The following is a 16,905-nucleotide window of genomic DNA, read 5'->3' on the forward strand; positions in this document are numbered from 1 at the left end:
TTTAATCAAAACAGTAACATAGTCTCAGAAAAACAGCTTAACTTTCACAGTAATTAGTGGTGGGTTTGAAGCTTTTAAGTGTGTTGAAAAAATTATTTATCACAAATATAAGCAAATTTTATTTTGGTGCAGGGTCAGCAAGCACTCTGACCTGGCTTGACGTTTCTGTTCTCACTGCAGATGTCTCCAGCTTCCTCCTTCATTTGGGGACAGCTGTGTGTCTGCTGCTCTAGTGAGCTTTGTCTGCTCTGAACTGAAAAAAACGGTGGGGGGAGATACTTGTGTTCACGTCTTAAATGTGGAGGAGCAGTCGGAGTTGGAGAGGACCTCTCTGCTTCCAGAGCATTTCTCCTATACTTTGTATGTAGTAATGGAAGGAAAAGGAGAGGTCATTGCTCAGTATTGATTATAAACACTGCTGTTGTGCTGCTGCTTTACTGCCAGCTGTACTCACGGCCCTACATGCTTTCAGTGAGAACAAAGGCATTTTCTCCAGCTGCCTTCTTGCAGCGTGGGGAGGGAAAGGAACACATCTATCTTCAGTTTTGGAGGACTTAGTGTTTTTTTTTTTCTTTTTTTTTTTCTTTTTTTTTTCCCCACTGCTGGGCCCCCCTCTCTTTTGAACAAATAATAGACACTTGGTTTTACTTTTGCTAGATTCAGAGGGAGAGCAGATGCTTGGCAGGGATGCTCTTCTGCCCACTTCGTTCTCACTCCAGCACATGGCTGCTCTTTGTCCATCCTCTGGCTGCAAAGCCACTTCCCTGTGTTGCACTGAGCAATCTTACTTGAGCAGGGGATCTGCTCATTAGAAACCTAAATATACAAAACCAAAGTCAATAAAAGACTTTGATCAGCCATGTCAAAAAAGAAAAGATCAGATGTATCATATAACCTAGTGTATAGCTTTATACACTGGCCCACCATGTTTCATATTTGTTTGGTGTTCAGTTACAGTTATGCTGTGTTTTCAGTTCTTCCAGTTCCTTTCATTCTCTTTTGAAAATGTTACTTTAACAAGCAATGGTTCTTAAAATGATAATTTATTTTCAAAAGTGTAAAACCATACTAATACAGTTCTCCTCCTTCCCCTCCAAAAAGCAAACACCCTAAACCTTTAAAAAGTATGTGCCACAACTATGTCTTTTGCTTATATTGAGGAAATATTTGGCTCTTTCATGATCTTTTGTGGTAGGATTCAGTTTGGAGTAAGAATCTGTCTTCTGTATTGGCTCATGATTTTGAACAAAATTTGTAAATATCTCTGCTTCATCTATGGAAATGCTACTGATTATTTCTACTCCTGGAAAAAAAAAAGTTATTTTTTCTTAATGAATAAAAAAAGCCCTCTCAGTTATTCTCTGGGAAATATACTATTGATTTATCCAGACATGGTCAACACGTTCTTTTATGGATATATTTGCCTATTATTCCTCTGTTTTTACCTCTACAAATACATCTGTCCTTTATTGGCCCTTTTGACCATATGCTTTGGGTAACAGTTTGTTCACCTTGTCAAAAGAGAGGAGGGGTATACATATTCATCACCTTATGGCTGTGAAATTTTTCAAGATAAAAGTTTTGTTTGCAAAATCAGCTTGCACATTTTTATAATGGTATAAGTTCAGTGTTAAACAGAATATGAGGCATGAAAATGAAAGCAGAAAGAAAGAACAGAATGTGAACAGGAAAGTGTTTACCTAAAGAGAAGAACAAGGAGGAAAAGAATGAGAACAATGAGAGGAAAGCATAAGGGGAAAAAAAATCTAAATCTGTGCAGAATTGCTGTTAGCACCGGTCTGTCCTTCTTATTACAGAAGAAAGTAGGTGCTGAGAGGGGACAGCAAGCACTCAGTCTGTTAAGAATTTAACATTTGAGCAATCCTGACTGATGCCAGAAGTTATGTTGATGCATATTATAGCATGATTTACTGTTATATGGCCTCTTCTACTTTTATGAGACGTTGGAATTTTTTTGAGCTCTAAGCCCTTGCTGCACTTCTGAAATGCTGCCATCTCTTTCTTTGGGAGGAGGTTCAACTGACACAAGGAATAGATGAGATAACATCAGAAATCTCTGTGAATAGCAGTGGGGAAAGCCCCATAGTCCCAAGACTACTGTGACGTTTGTGTTATTGGAACAGAAAAGGATTTTAATATTCACCTGAAAAAAACTGTGAAAGAACTTCCCATAATAAATAGCACACACATTATTTGATGCAGAGCTGTGAATTTGTGGGGCTTTGCCTGCTGTCCTACCTATCAAAACATGCCATGGAATCCATGATAAAATCTAAAACCTGGCAGCTAAAAATATTTAGTCTGTGTTTTTAGATTATATATCCTAAATGTCCTAAAAATATTAAAGAAGTCACAGAAGGATGAGAAAACTAAGAGACTGCATTTTCTTACTTTTTGCTAGTTTATATTACAAATTTAACAGATTTTATTTTAAAAAAAAAAGTTTTATAATAAAACTTCATGTATACACAGTCCCTGTGCTAGAAAATTCTTACACATTTTTCTGCTCTGTGGGTTTTTGATTTTTATTTATTTTTTGCTTTTAGTAGAAGTGCCCTTTACAGTCGAGAACTTATGAAGCAGTTTATATTTCACTGTAAAAGTTTTATTCTTTTCCTCAAGACACAAAAACCCTAAAGTCACATCTAATGCCTATTGTCTATGCTGAGATTCCTTAATATTGCCTTCAAGGTGACATTCTAACAATCACGTTGTATTTGATCATCTAGTAGGTATGTGTTACCCGCATCTCCATTTATTCCTCTTCTGCATTTCCAGCCTTTTAAGTCTCAGAAGTAGCTATGGTTTTCATATGCATTGGGAAAAGGTTTCTGTGGAGTGAATGTGCCATTCCTTCATTCTTTTAGCTGAATTCAAGGCTTTCTTTGTCTGATCTCATCCTTATAAAAGTTGTATAAACTTAATTTGAAGTATTGTTCAAACAAAGAAGCTGAAGAATAGTTGCCAAAGATAGGAAATTGGTCCCGGACTTCAGGCATCAAAGCTGACAACGTTATTTTAATGCCTCTACAGTAGCTCGGTGACATAAGTGTTGTATAAAGGAGTTGATGTCCAATTTAGCATTGATCAGCCATGATAATTTAACTTAAACAAACAAGCTGATTTGCCTACTCTGACCTCCTAGTCTCAAGAAATTTGCACCATGTTTGTGTTCCCGTCAAACATCTCAGAGCTCTTTCATTGTTTGTGTGAAACTGTTACACATCTGTTTTTGAATCCGTCATTATTTTTGCCCCTTAATCTAGTTTTTGCCTTTTCATGTTAGTGACTTTCATAGACATCTAAATTGGTTATTTTCTCTTCTGCCTGATTTGATTACGTGCGGTTAGTTTGTAGGTAAGAGGTAAATAACTTCAGTGTGTACGTGCAGTGGGCAGTGATGGCTGAATCATAGTCTGGATGCTCGAAGTAATATTTTTATTACTCTCACACTATCTACACTGTCAGTTTTTATTAAGACAAATTATCGTCATTTCCATACAGCTGGGTGGCATGTGGGGAGCTCACAATTTCAAAGAACTACTCAGACAAACTCAGGCAATGTAGACGTCAATAAAACACTTGCTGCTTATTTCTAGTTTTATCATTGGTTGTAATTTATACTTAGAACTGAAGCGTTAACTCATGTCGCTGAGTTTATTTTAATTGTATAATTAGAGTAATGAACCTTGTGGAAATACAGTGGTGCAAATGCTAATATAATCTAAGCTGTTTACATTCCCAATTATGTATTTAAAACAAATACAAAGATAGAGCTTTGCACTGTGGTACTGTTTCCCTTTTGTCCCCTTGTCAGCTAATGCTAGTCTAAAACAACACAGGTACCAAATTTCCATTTATAAGTGTTGTTTCTACAGGGTTGCAGACTTGTGAAGTGTTTGCAGAGTGCAGGGGTTCACACAACATTTAACCCCATTCTTGAAGAAGTTATAAGTTATTTAAAACGGAAGAACTTACATCAGAAAACTTGTGGACTGACTTTCACTGATAATATTAAGCAAATACAAATGCACCCATATATTTGTATGCCACATGGCGGTGTTCAAACAAATATATACGCTCTTCTGTATTTTACAGTAGATTAGTTTATAGGCTGTCAAAATTTATATGCTTTCCTAATGTAGGAAAGGTAATTTTGAAACTGTAGTAGAGCTTACAGCTCCACTTCTCAGAATTAATGGTGGTACCATGTGGCAGGGAAGCAAAATCCAATTAGTGTTTAGGTTATTGCATGTTTGCCATAGCAGGTCTACCCTGTGTATCTGCGCTCACTGCAACAAGAAACGTGAATCCCTGTAATGCATTTTTTAGAGTAATTTTCCTGCACCTAACCATAATATGCTGAAAAAATTCTGTAGGAAATTGATAGGCTTTTGTTACTAAAATTTTCAGGTATATATGTTTTCTAGGAGTGTTTACCACACTATGCAGAACTGTGTTCAGTAAATTGTTTACAGAACTGTGTCTAAAGGGATCTTTGTTCCATGTGTTTATGAAAAAATAAAAATAAAAATGAAAAGACAGGCACTGTAAAGATCCTGGTTTAAAATTTGACTCAGGCTGTTCATCCAGCTTTGGATCTGTTCTCACTGTCTTCAGCTTTATGTGCCTTGGTTAGCCTAGCTCTAACATTTGTTAAAAAGAGAAGTCTTCATGAGCACCATATGTTGTGTCTGAGATGAGCAATCTTGCATTAGTAGAACTTGTAGCCTTTGTTTAATGAGATTATTTGCAATTTTGACTGGTAGCACATTTATGTGTTACATTATTTTACCATTGGTTAAGATTAGTACAATTTGTACTAGATTAAAGGACTTAGGTGAATTAAAGTAAAAAAAAAAAAAAAGACAAACCATGCATAGACATGTCTTGCATTAATAATTTTTTAACATTCCTTCAGAATGCAAAACAGTAGGAAGTTGTTTTTCAAGAAAAATGCTATGCAAAAAACAATGCTAGACCACTTGCCTTGTATTCATAAGTATGTGAAGATGTTGGGATAAAATAATCATAGAATTTTGTATTTTGTATTATTACTGTAATATTGACTGTAATTGCTGTAGTATTGTAGTGTGTGTAGAACGTTTTGATATTTAATACGTTGGTATTTTGATATTTCTGATATTTAACCATATAAGCAAAAGACCTGTTGCTGTTACTGTGTATGCTCTCATGTAACCACAGCGTACACCTTCAGATTTTGTATCCGTGGGCATTATAGTGGAACACACCCACGTCAGACTACTGCTGGGCATGAAGTGAAAGAAGAGAAAGAGCAGACACAGTTGTTCTTTCCTCTTCCCCTCAAATACTGTGGGGAGGGTTTCTCTCAAATGTAATATTCAGATTTTTGTATTTGCTTGCTCTTTCCCTTTTAGAGATACCTCTTCAGTAACTTCACTTTGGGGCTCAAAGACATTGTCTACCCAGAGAAATTCAACAACTCACAAGTGAAAAAGTAGCCAAACTTGTTTTCTAAGCATCACTTTTAAATGTATGAAAACTGAAATTCCGATAAAACTCATGTAGAGAGGGCATACAAGTATTTTTCATTTTCTTAGAAAACTAGAATTACTTTTACTATTAACATTCATAAATAGTATTTTTGTTCTTTCTGCAACTAAAAACAGTGTATAAAATTTTATTTTCTAGAATTATTTATGATGATGTAAAAATCTGAGATGGTATTCAACACTTATTAATGAATAGAAGGAAAAAGGGATGGTATGAACATTTTATAAATTTGTTTTGTTTAACTTCTGTGACACTTCCTCATTATTATGAGCAAATTTTAGTATAATAAATGCAGCATAATGTGATCATTATACTATTGTTTGACTGTTGTGGACCTGTAGATTTTATTTTTTTTTTCCATGCAAACTGTTACAGGACTGTGGGAAAGGCAAACAGGAAAACACCTTAAAATATCTAGATAATACTTTGCAGATTATATCCTAAAAGGTGCTTCACTAGCTAGGTGATCGCTAGTTAGGTTTTTTCTTTGGGGAAAACAAACGAAACAAACAAAGGTGTTTTTTTCTTTCTTTCTTCTTTTTTTCATTATAATGGAAGACACAGGGTTGTTGGAAGGAATCTACAAAAGGTGGAACTTTCCAAAACCAAAGAATATCAATTTGGGATGGGGAAGGATAGGACTAGATGCATACCAGTATCTGTTGTGTTTTTCAAGACTTTTTTTTCTGAAATGCTTGTATTCTAGAGAACTGATACTCTAGATTTATGGAACCTTTCTAATCATTGTGTTTGCCACTGTTACTGTGAAGAGACAGATTGCTAATTGCAACAGCTGAGCTCAAGTTGAGCCCAATCAAAGTTAGCATCAGTGACTGCACCCCAGTGGTTCATCAGGAACAAGTGAGGGCACTGAAGGTTTGTCTCTGATGGGACCTGGACGAGTTGAAGGTTAGGTATGCAGTATGCTAGCTGTTTGCAATGTATACTGTATCAGTTGGAAACAGAATAGTGTCAGTTAAATGTTAATGCCTGATTCAAACTTCATTTGATGATTTGTGTTGTGAAAATGCTTTATGTTGTTTTTCTCAGTCTGTTTACGTGTACAGATGCTTTCAACTTCGTATCTTATCATCTCCAGAAAGTTCCAAAGTGGAAATACTTAAAAAAAAAATAATTAAATATATATTGTTTCTCTTACTCCTTCATCTGGCTTGTAGAAGAAGCAGTGTGACTGTTCTGTAAAATAAATGTCTTGCATATGTTGGTGGCAACTTGATAAATGAAGAATTTAAAGTGAAATACTAAGTTAAAGTTAATTTTGCTTTTCTGACCCATTTGATGAAGTGCTCAAGTACATATCTAACTTTCAAGTGCATGAGGAGTCCTTTTAAGCATCACTGACTGCTCGTTTTCTTTGAGGTATGTGTGAACTGAAGTGTTGTGTTCACTGTAAGTTTTGTTCTAAAAGGCATACGTGGTCTTGCAATTTCTGCCATGCAGCTAAGGACTTTCCACACCATGCCTTGAAGTGACTTTTTCAAAAGTAATTCTGTTGTCTTGGATGCTGTGAATTTGACCCTCTGTGATATGTCCTATGAGATTTCAGTGTAAAGCTGATTTTAAAATAAACAAACAAACAAATGCAGTGTCGATGCAAGAATAATCCTGAAGACTGAATCCTTCTTCAAACGTAGAGTTCAGGTATAGAAACATCATTTACTTTTCACACAGTCTTATCAGTACCTCAGAAATCCACTCTTCAGGATCCATTTCGTAATTTCAGGTTGAACATTTATTTGTATTTCTTTTCTATGAATGTCAGTAAGACAACATTGTACATAAGCACTAAGCAGATGTGATCAACTCATTGCACAGAAGCTATCAGATACTAATTGTTTTCAGTCATTACTGAACCAATTCATTGAAGATAATATGCTGAATTAAAAATGACATTTACGTTTTTAATTTCCTCTTTGCTGTTTTGCAAGAAAAGTTAATGTTTACAACAAATGCATTTGGTTCACAAGAAATTCCTGAATCCTCTGTCCATCCCTTCATTATAGGGTGGTTATTACGTGAGATGATCCCACATTTCACTTGCACAGGAGCAGTAGTGATGGCTGTGGTATTCTCTGCTAATTCAGAAATTCAGATCTTAAGGTGAACTTGTTCAACTTTAGTTAACCATCAGAAAAGATGATGGCTGTCAGATGTGCAGTGCTTCACGAAACCAAGTTCTACTCTTCAAATATCTAGGCCTTTTGCAAGAATGAATTTAATATCATCATGCTGCCTGCTCTTTCTTACTTTTAAATGACATACTTGTTTCACCTAGGGTCTTTGTTTCATGGATAATGGATAGTAATTCAGGTAATGCTTATAAATTATTTGAAACTTTGGTATCCTACTCCCAGGTAAAGATGGTTTAAAATTTAGTTTATATAATGATTATGATAAAATATAAAACCAGTAGGATTTTATATGCTGCAAAATGTTAAATCTGTAATCACTCGTCATCTTAATGTTCCAGAACCTTGGGGCTACTAGTAAAGCGGTTGGAAAAAGGTGGAAAAGCTGAGCAAGAAAACCTTTTTCGTGAGAATGATTGTATTGTCAGGATTAATGATGGAGACCTTCGGAACAGGAGATTTGAACAGTAAGTTTACTTACTGTTACATTACCATATTTAATTTCTAACACTGCATGATGAAGTCATTTGTGGCAATGTAGTATTTATGAAAAAATTGTCTAAGCTTGCTTTGGACATTAGTAGTTTTCAATTAGCCAAACTACAAAAATTCAAGATAATTGCTGTCATTAGAATATATACGCTTCTTATTCAATTCATTTTGCCGTGGTTTTGAATGTTACAGACTTTTTCTTCTTTCATTCATAAAGTGTTTGTCATGAAATTCCCACATGATTTTTGCTTTTATACTTGTAATGCATCATGTTCAATATACATGGACAACATGAAGACTTTAATGTTTAAAAAATATTTGTGGTTTTGTATGTGTGAAAACTAAAGGTACTGTATGGAGAAGTTTTCTAGAGAAGTTCAAGACATCATAAATACTTGCTTAGTGGAAGTCTGGAATCGGTAGAATCCTGAAAAGGTGAATCAGAAAGACTTTTAACACTGAAATCAGGTTGTAGTTTATACACAGATAATTAAAAGAGAAAGCAGGAAAGATGTATGCAGAAAACATATGATTTTATAGATGATAACATTGTTCTGAAAACATAAGTATGTTGAGAGCCAGAGGAATATCATTTAGACTGATCATCCTATACTTTAATATGTATCTGATTATTTTTTTTTTTAATTTCTTTAACCTGTATTGGAATATAACCCTTTACCATATGGTAAAAAGCAGCTTGTGTCTGCTTGTTCTAAGATTCTGAATCAAAATTTAGGTTTGAAGAGACTTCTTGACTTTGTATACTTCGCATCGTGACCTAGAGCCCAGTGCCCATCTGTGCAGGATTAAGCATTTTGTTCCTATTAGTGTTGCGTTCTGAAAGACTACTTATGTACAAAAAGTGAAGTGTAATTTGGACTTTTTTGCAAGACTGCATATACTCTCAGCAAATAAGGAAATACATAGTCTTTGTATAAAGCGTAATTTTCATTTTAATAATTCTGTCGTCACTGTGATTACCGTATCTAAAGAAACAATTATCAAGGTTCAAAGCAAAAGGACACTGTAATCCTGCCACAGAACTGTCTGCCTTTCAAGGCTGTGGTTAAAATTTTTGCTCTTCTGACTACAGTATTTGGAATGTTAGATTTTAAGCATATTTAACCATTGTGTTACCCTAAGGCAATAAACCTTAGCAAAAAGCAGACAAAGTAGACTAATGAACAGATTCAGGTTTTACAGTTTATGCTTGAGTTTCCGCAATGTGTCTGTCAGCTCATGTTGCTTAATTAACATCAGTAATTATGCTTATAATGTCTTGTAGTATGCCAGTCCTAATTTGCTAATTTTCTGTTCATTTTGAAACCTAGAGCACAGCATATGTTTCGCCAAGCCATGCGTACGCCGTTCATTTGGTTCCATGTGGTCCCTGCAGCAAGTAAGGAGCAGTACGAACAGTTGTCCCAGAGCGAGAAGAACACGTACTACTCCAACCGCTTCAGCCCTGATTCCCAGTATACCGACGGCAAAAGTATTCACAATTCTGGACTTCACACGTTACAAAGAATGTCTAGAGCGGGTAACCAGTCCGATCAGACAGAATCCTACTCACAGCTACCTCATAGTGTGAATTCATCAGGGAAACCACCATCGGGCCTGGTACCATCACCTCAGAAAGTTCTCACCTCCACTGCAAACAGTGGGTATAACACCAAAAAGATAGGGAAGAGGCTCAGTATACAACTGAGAAAAGGTAAGGCACTGGTGCATTTCTCATACGTCATGAGGTGTATAGGTGTGGTGTATGTACGTGTGTCCAATGCCGTTATGTTAGGCACGGCAGTCTGCAGATGCGATGGATTGGTTATTGAAACACAGGTGCTACTCATTCGTTCTCAGGCCAAATGGTTGTTTTGTCCCCTAAAGCAGTCTTTCCTTGCCTTTGGCATATGCAGTATATTTATAAAAGGCCATTTTAAAGAATGCTTTAATGTTGCTTTCTGTCTCTTAACTAAAAAAGTGAAGTGCCATGAGTGCTACAACTTCTGTTGGCCAAGACCCAGGGAGCGAAGAACTATTTAACTAAAAAAAGTAAATAAGCTAAAGTGGGCTATTTTCTGTACTTTACAGAAAATCATGACTTTATCATGACTTTCAAACTCAGTAGCTGGTTTTGCTGTTAGTTTTTAAAAGTCTGTTGAATTGAGCTGGTAAACTGGAGTTTCTAATTTTCAGCTAACGTGTTTTTTTAATCCACTGGGATGTGAAAGTCTTTGTTTAAACAGTCGAGAAGTAATGTGATATTTCCTATCTTGGGCCTTATGCTAATGTAATTCGAATAGGGGTGAGAGACTATTTAAGGGCAGAGAAGAAAGCACTGCCTGCTTCTCTTAACATCTGTATTATATGTGTTTACCACATGTAAACGCATCGGTGCATCTATACTCATGGAATTTTTATGATACTTTAAATGCCCTTAGTGAGGAAAACTGATATTTTTTTATACAGTTACCATCTAGATGCTTTTAAGATTGTGTAAATTATAGTAAAATGGCATCTAGGTACAAATATTTCTTATCTCTTTCTAAAAGATTTTTGAAAGATTATACATGCTGTAAGCTCTATGATATTAAAATGAGCATGTTTAAGGTTAGATATAATTTGGTATCTAGGAACAAGAACATTATTTACATTACACAGCAAAAAATTTACCTGTTTGACAACATTCTCCATGAACTTGAAATATTTTCCCCTTAGGAAATTTTATCTGCTTAGTGTTAATAATTCTTATTAATTATTTTTTTATAGAAAGGTACCAAAGGCAGTGCATTGAATGGTAGATATTTTAGTTTCACAGGTGCCAGGCTACTTGTCACATTACCATAATGCTTTCTTTTCTATGAACTTCACATGAACCACCAGATTGCTTCTTTCTGGTTGCTGAATTTTAAGCTCTACAAACTTAGATGACATAAGGTTGAGTTGACAGTTTGCTTCTGTTGTTGATGCTCCTTCAAGAAATACTTGAGGCCATCAGCTCAAATCAGCCTGCTTGGAAAAACTTACTGCTATTGGCTGAGTAAGCAGTTACTGTGCTTACGCATAAGTTCTCAGACACTGCAGTGATTTTTACCTATTTTTTGGTGTCTACTGTCATTTGGACATTATGTAAAATAAGTCTTAGCCAGGAGTGTAAATACATATTTCATATAATTTAAAGGCAACAACAAATGAAGATGGAAGATGGAAAAACAATATTTTTGCACAAAATATGTGTGACATAGATGATAAGAAAATGTAATTTTGATATATTATGGATTCTTTGATTGTGACGTGAGTTTACATTTTGGTCCTCTTGCACTGGATACTATTTCACGAATGATCTCCCCATTTCTGTAATGTAATTCAGCTTTACTAGCACCAGTACTTTAGGTGGTTTTGGAGAGGAGGCGATGCATGCTACCTGTTGAAGTGACCTATAAGATACTTCAACATCTAGTTCACAACAGAAAAATGACTCTTTTGCTAATAAAAGCTTTAAAATCTCTATCTAAAATATATTTCAGAAGTTTACAGGGAATATTTGCTCTTAACATTGCTTATATGAGAATAATACGCAGAGATGACACCTAGCTCAGATTATAGAAAGACAGACAGAAGCTGTTTTGTGTTCTGTATTTTATGTGTGAAGATATAAAAAAAATAATCTGTGCATAAAGAAGGATACCACTTTATCGCTGCTGTCCTTCATTTGTTAATTTCCACTGTGAGGAGAGGAGAGGTAAGGCATCCCATTTTGGCTTTCATTTGATCGCTCTGAGAACATACAGCTGGAGCAACAAATGAAGCAAAACACTTAAGTATATGCCTAAGTTGTTTGTTATAAATACGAGTACAATAGGGATGCTAATCATCTTTGATTATTTCTAATGAAGGATGTTGTAATAATACAGGCTTTATGGAAACTTAACAAATGTGCTTTCTTTGTAGCTAACAGACAGCAGTTATTTCACCAATTACCATCATTAAATTAAAAAATGTGCATTAAGGCATACAAGAATGTAAGGCTTCATCTTGAAATTCACTTTAGATTTAACCTGTGCATTCTGGTTAATGATGTAGTATATGAGAATTGACTTTTTTCAATATAGAGAGACCTTTATTACAGCTGCGTTTCTATATATTGCATGAGCTATATTATATAAAATGACATGGTAAGATAGCCCTACAGTATGTACTTCTGTAATTATGATTTCTTAATATTTATTGCTGTTTTGGCATTTTAAAATAACCTGAACTTTCATAGGATTTAGCTGTTTAATAAAGTCAGAAGAGAAGGTCAGTCATATGTTTCAGTCAATGCAGAATGTTTGTTGGCTTTTCTAAATGAAAATGGATATCTGTTTATCTTTCCTTAAAGGTCAGGGCCTGAACTTTTAGCATATAGATGTAGGGGTTATTACTGATATTCGAATGCTGTTAGGGTGTATAACAGTCTGGCTTAATAGTTCACGCAAATTAAGACAGCACAAGAGATGACAGCTACCCTATGTTTATATATATTTTAGTGTAAGGTCATACTCAGTAATTTCAAATAAATAAATAAAAAGTTTTTTTACAGCCAATATTTAGAGAAAATAAGATCACTGATGTAGCACACACAGAGTGTTAGGACAAATTTTTATCTCACATACTATAGGACAGTTCCAGAGTGATTTTTTTAACTGCAAGGGCCAATACAATTGAGCAAGAAATTTAGTCCAGCACTTATAAGTAATAAATAACCTATGATACGACAAAGTATTCTAATGCTCCATCTCTGAGCACGTGCAGCATTTAGCCTGATAACTCACTAAAGCATTCAAAAGACTTCTTTTAAATTGGACATTACATTAATCAGATTTGCATTAATTGGACATTGCATTAATCAGATATTTTTGACTGTGCTAAGTACAAGTCCAAAGTACTCAATCTTTAAATTAGCTTCTTCAAATTTGATTGCCCTCAAATATGATAATACTGTGCTGGATCATTTCTAACTATATCTGCATTTTTTGTCCAGCCAAATTAAATTTATAATTCTTTAGGTAAAATGTCAAAATTGAGCTCCTGTTTTCTAAGCTGGTCCTAGTTACACCAAATATTTTGCTATTTTTTGTCTGAAATGTTGAGTGCATTTGGCCGTCAGTCCACATCTCTCTGCTGCCAGCCAGGGGAACCGTGCTCATCTCTTCCTTCTTGGCCCAAAAAGTATTTATCTCTTGTAAAATATTATAGCTTCAAGGGAAAGAAGTTAGTGGTAGAACTACAGGATAACCTTATAGCAAGAAACCTGTAGGAATTGACAGGCCCATCACAGAAAGGGCATAGTAGCCATGTTCTGGGAGATGGTTAGTTCTTAGAGGAAGGAGCCACTTTAGTGCACTACAACAAAGAAGAAATGTGTAAATTGTAGATGTGAGCAGGATTACAAGGCTCCTTGCTCTTCAGCGTTTCCTAATGGATTCCTGTTGGCTTGCTCTCCCTTCTGTGGTTGTTATTGCACCGTCTTGTATACAGAGCCCAAACGCTGCAAGTTCTACCAGGTGACTGGGCATTCAGTGTTGTGGCACCTTTACACTCAGACCTGCGACACCCAATTTTTTTTCTGCAAAAGTCATTAGAGAGACAAATATAATGCTATGGGTAGTTTCTAAGCATGCTAATTTAAGATATTAAAAAAAAAAGATATTAAAGTGACATTAATATATATAAAACATGAGGATGTTAAGATACTTGAATGCATACAGAGGAGGACAACAAAGCTGGTAAAAGGTCAGGAAAGCAAGTTCTGTGAGGAGAGGCTTAGGACACTTGTTTTTTTTAGTCTGGAGAAAAGGAGGCCAAGAGGCGACCTCGTTGCTCTGTACAACTTTCTGAGGAGGGGAAGTGGAGAGTGAGGTGGTCACCTCATCTTCCTGGTAACCATCGACAGGATGTGTTGGAATGGCACAAAGCTGCACCAAAGGAGGTTCAGACTGGATTTTAGAAAAAATTTCTTTATCATCAGGGTGGCTAAACAGTGGAACAGACTTCCTAGTGCGGTGCTTGATGCCTCATGCCTGTCAATACTCAAGAGGCATTTGGATAATGCCCTTCATAACATGCTTTAAATTTTGGTTAGCCCTGAAGTGGCCAGGTAGTTGGACTCGATAATCTTTGTAGGTCCCTTCTAACTGAACTGTTCTATTCTGTTGTTCTGTTCTAAACTTCCATCATATTTGCTCTGGAGTAAAACATATGTATGGGCAGTTACTTGTTTTACTTGTGCTAAATGGTTTAAATAGCAGAGCATCCAAGACAGGATCTTCAACTTGACTAACAGGCATTAGGCATTGGAATGGGCTGCCCAGGGAAGTGGTTGAGTCACCATCCCTGGAGGTTTTTAAGAGACATTTAGATGTTGAGCTTAGTGATATGGTTTAGTGGAGGACTTGTTAGTGTTAGGTCAGAGGTTGGACTAGGTGATCTTGGAGGTCTCTTCCAACCTAGATGATTCTGTAATTCTGTGATAATAAGATATCCTGCATCATATATCTGAACTGTACAGATTTACATGCATTTTTCATCATTATCTCCTGCTTTCCCACACAGGTTTTTGAGCCAGACTTTGAACTGACATTTTAAATTTTTATTTAAAATTTCTTTTGAAATGATTGAAATGTTCTCTTAGAAATAGGCTGATTTTGGAATTTCTTTTGAGATGCAGTAGTAGTGTTTGTCACTTTTGAAATGAAATATGTAGGTTCCTAAATTGCCCAACTGACCTTGGGAAATGAGATTCAGAAGGGAAGCAAATAATTTTGGGCATTACTTGCCACTGAAGTAAAATAAACTGCATTAAGTTTCACCTTTCCATTTTTTTCACACTTCTCATCACTATTTATTAGCAGACTGTAGCAAAAAAAGAAGAATGTTTCTATTAGGCTGATCAAAGATCTTCTTGACAAGTCTGAGCTTTGCTTGGAGAAAAAAAGTTGTCCCAAATCATGCAACTGCATAAAAAGGGCCATGCAATTTGTCTTGATGGCATGTGTGTGGCTGCAGAAATTTTCTAGACAGCTGAGCAGTCAGGCTTCTAAGCAGTCATTTGCACGTATAATTATGCTGACTGTGCATGCACAAATTCTGAAAATATGGGCTTAAAATAGGGGCAGTAAAATAACTTTTCAGGAAGTATCTAAAATGGTCACATTATGGTCTTGGTTACATTATGGAAGCCCCTAACAATGAGGAGAGCATATTTTCTGTTCTGCTCTTGCATGAGGTTCAGTCTTTAATAAAAACTGCTTTCTAGGGTAAAATAGTAGGATAATTATTTTGGCAATCATCCATCCGTACATGGTTGTCAAGAAATAGTCTACTGTGAAAAAGCAGGAATTTGAAATGCTTGGAAGGAAAGTGTCTACTCTGATTACTGTCACAGAAAGTTCAGCCCTTCTACTTAGTTTTGTTGCAATGTTATCTGCCTCCCTATGCTTGATAATTTCATAATCTTTCATTAAGTGGGGATGTTTTATTTTGTAATTCAGTTGTTTAAACTACTTTATGTCACAAACTGTTTGTATGTATAACCAACATCCCATATTATTTTTTTTAAATGAGGTTGTGTTTCATGTCTTTCATGTTGTAATGAAGAATCTGCACTTTTCCTTAACAATCCTTTATTCTGTCTGAAAACTCTTCACCCACATGCATTTTCCATATTTAGGTTGTTCTAAAATGATCTCTGCTTCTCTTGCATAAGTACTATTAAATGCAGTCCCAATTGTCTGGTTATCAAACATTTTACATTGTTTTAGAGGTGAGGTTTTGTGCATTGTTTTTTGTTTGTTTGCTTGTTTGTTTGTTTTTAATTTTGTGAGATCTGTACTGAAATACCTTACAACACATCTGCATTTCCTTAAATTAGAGGAGAAAGAAGAGCATGATTTACTTCAAGCTCTGCTTGCAGTCCTGAAGGGGAAGATAACTAAGAGAAGTATTGTAAAAAGTTGACAGTGTAGGTCCTTCAGACATTCCCTGTTGGGTCTCTGAACTAATGTCCTTTTGAGAGTGACATGAAAGCACTGGAAACAATGTTGAGGTGATGCTTGCTTTTTGACTTGTATTCTGGTAGTATTTCAGTAGTACATTTTGCTCCTGAGAATTCAGACCTGCTGTTGATGCTGGTTGAGGACTGCACAATTTTTCATGCAGAACAGGCTTAGAATGCAAGATATGTGAATGCAGACACACTTCCTACAATCAAGAAGGTAACCCTAGCGTTAGTGAGAAATTAAACACTTCACTAGGAGATAACAGGAAATCTAGCAATCTCCAGCAAAGTTTAATAATTATTTTAACATCCTGTCTGTTTACAGTCAGTCTGATTCCATGTAAGATGATGACATTCATTTTGAACATATATTTAATGAAATTCTGTGCAGGATTTTTTTTTTACACGTCTTATTGCTAATAGAATCAATTTCTTTCAAAACAGCAACTGAAACATCAAATCTGGCTCAATTCAGTTTGTACAACAGTTCCTTTACTGTTGTAACTGTCCTTTTTATTCATCTAAAACTACTTTGTCTTCAGGTCAGAGCTGGCTGAGCTCTCTAGGGTAACAAGACCTTAGAAAGCGTGTTGAGCATAGCATTCATGAGAAAAGGGGAGCTCTAACTTGTCGAGAGAGTTGCTGATTTATCAAAAGAAGACTAAGAAT

The 16,905-nt window shown here is 35.6% G+C and overlaps 1 protein-coding gene across 18 annotated transcripts in view; it reads left to right on the forward strand.

Annotated features, from left to right (window-relative positions):
• Positions 1-16,905, forward strand: part of PARD3 (par-3 family cell polarity regulator) — a 447,799-nt gene that overhangs the window by 228,070 nt on the left and 202,824 nt on the right. For all 18 annotated transcript variants that reach the window (XM_066991517.1, XM_066991514.1, XM_066991515.1 and 15 more), the window contains 2 exons: positions 8,048-8,173; positions 9,530-9,912. In XM_066991517.1, the coding sequence (XP_066847618.1) occupies positions 8,048-8,173; positions 9,530-9,912 (509 nt within the window). The remainder of the gene's footprint in view (positions 1-8,047; positions 8,174-9,529; positions 9,913-16,905) is intronic.

The sequence above is a fragment of the Anser cygnoides genome, chromosome 2 (assembly GCF_040182565.1).
Source record: "Anser cygnoides isolate HZ-2024a breed goose chromosome 2, Taihu_goose_T2T_genome, whole genome shotgun sequence".
NCBI lineage: Eukaryota > Metazoa > Chordata > Aves > Anseriformes > Anatidae > Anser > Anser cygnoides.